General features: G+C 52.8%; 1 protein-coding gene across 1 annotated transcript; it reads left to right on the forward strand.

Moving 5' to 3' along the window:
* Nucleotides 1–714: 714 nt before the first annotated feature.
* Nucleotides 715–1,515, forward strand: TMEM187 (transmembrane protein 187). The gene has a single exon (XM_004390608.1). It carries the CDS (start codon nt 715–717, stop codon nt 1,513–1,515), a length of 801 nt encoding a protein of 266 aa, XP_004390665.1.
* Nucleotides 1,516–1,776: the final 261 nt, after the last annotated feature.

Raw genomic sequence — 1,776 nt, forward strand, 5'->3', positions numbered from 1 at the left:
AAACGTTCTCACTCTTTCTGACTTGGAGTACGTTTCACTGGCTCAACTGCTTCAGGGCACGGACCCTATTCGGGTAACATTTATGGCCAAGTAGCATTCCATTGTATGGACGGACCACATCTTGTTCATCCACTCATCTGTTGATGGGCATTTAGGTTGTTTCTACCTTTTGGCTACTGTGAATAGTGCTGCAGTGAGCGCTGGTATACAAGTCTCTGTGTTCCTGCCTTCACTTTTTCTGTGTATATACCTAGGATTGGAACTGCTGGGTCATATGGTAGTTCTACGTTCAGCTTTTCGAGGAACCACCAATCTGTTTTCCACAGTGGCTGCACCATTTTACATTCCTGCCAGCAATGGATGAGGGTTCCAGTTTTTCCACACCTTCGCCAACACCTGTTTGTTTGTTTGTTTGTTTTTAATCATTGAAGAGGACCTTCTTCCTAACCATGCTCTTTCTTGTAACCACAAAGGAAGAAGGCAGAGAGTTTTCTCCGCCGGTGCCAGCCAATCAGCCTGCCGCCACCTCGCCTGGGGAAGATCACAGCACCGACTTCAGAAATCACGGGACTTTGTTCTGCTGGTCCAGCTGTGAGGGGAGGAGGGTCCTGCAAAGGTTGTTTATCTGGACTCAGAAATAACTGTGAAGCAGCCGCTCATTTAAGCTCTCTGACCCGGATTCATACTCTCTGCTCAGAAGAGAGAAGTTTCCGGATGAAGCCAGAGTCAAGGCAGGCCCTATTCCACGTGGCCATGGCTGGCTGCTTCTGTGTGGCCACTGTCTACACTGGCGTTTTTGAGGATGTCTTCGTCCAAGTGGGCTACGAGCACTATGCAGAGGCCCCTGTGGCCGGCCTCCCTGCCTTCCTAACCATGCCCTTCAACTCACTGATCAACTTGGCCTACGTGCTCCTGGGATGGTACTGGCTCCACAGAGATGGGGGCACGCTGGGGCGCTCGGCAGAAGCACCGAGGGCCCGTTACCTGAAGGATGTCTTCGCTGCCATGGCCCTCCTCTATGGCCCCGTCCAGTGGCTGCGGACTGGGACGCAGGCACACCCTGCCGCCGTGCTCGACCAGTGGCTCACCTTGCCCATCTTCGCATGGCCGGTGGCCTGGTGCTTCTACCTGGACAAGGGCTGGCGGCCCTGGTTGTTCCTCTCCATTGAATGCCTCTCTCTGGCCAGCTACTGCCTGGCCCTGCAGCACCCCTGTGGGTTTGAGGTTGCCCTAGGCATGCACATCCTGGCCGCTGTGGGGCAAGCCCTGCGGGCCCAGGCCCAGGCTGGTGGCACCACCTCAGGCACATACCTAGCCCTAGGGGTGCTGTCCTGCCTGGGCTTCGTGGTCCTCAAGCTGTGGGACCACCAGCTTGCTCAGTGGCGTCCCTTTCAGCAGCTGACAGGCCACTTCTGGTCCAAAGTCTGTGATGTCCTGCAGTTCCACTTTGCATTTTTGTTCCTGACAAATTTAAACAGTCACCAAAGACTCCCCGCTGAGGAGAAGCAGCTTTAAACTGTAGAAAGAAAGAAGCTGCCTTACAACCAGTGATGCCCCCAGCGTTGAAATGGACTTAAGAGTGAACTTAGCATTTCTGATGTTAAATTCTTGGGTATGGCAATAGTACAGTGGTCGACTGGAAGATGTCCTTTCCTCCGAAGTGCTGTGCTTCAGTATGTCAGTATTTCAATAACCAAATGTTCTAATTGCTGCAATTCACTTTCAAAGAGATCAAGCAATTGGGGCGAGATCGAGGTGAAGGGTGTTCATTGTACC

Source organism: Trichechus manatus, unplaced genomic scaffold, assembly GCF_000243295.1.
Source record: "Trichechus manatus latirostris isolate Lorelei unplaced genomic scaffold, TriManLat1.0 scaffold00309, whole genome shotgun sequence".
In the NCBI taxonomy this organism is placed as follows: domain Eukaryota; kingdom Metazoa; phylum Chordata; class Mammalia; order Sirenia; family Trichechidae; genus Trichechus; species Trichechus manatus.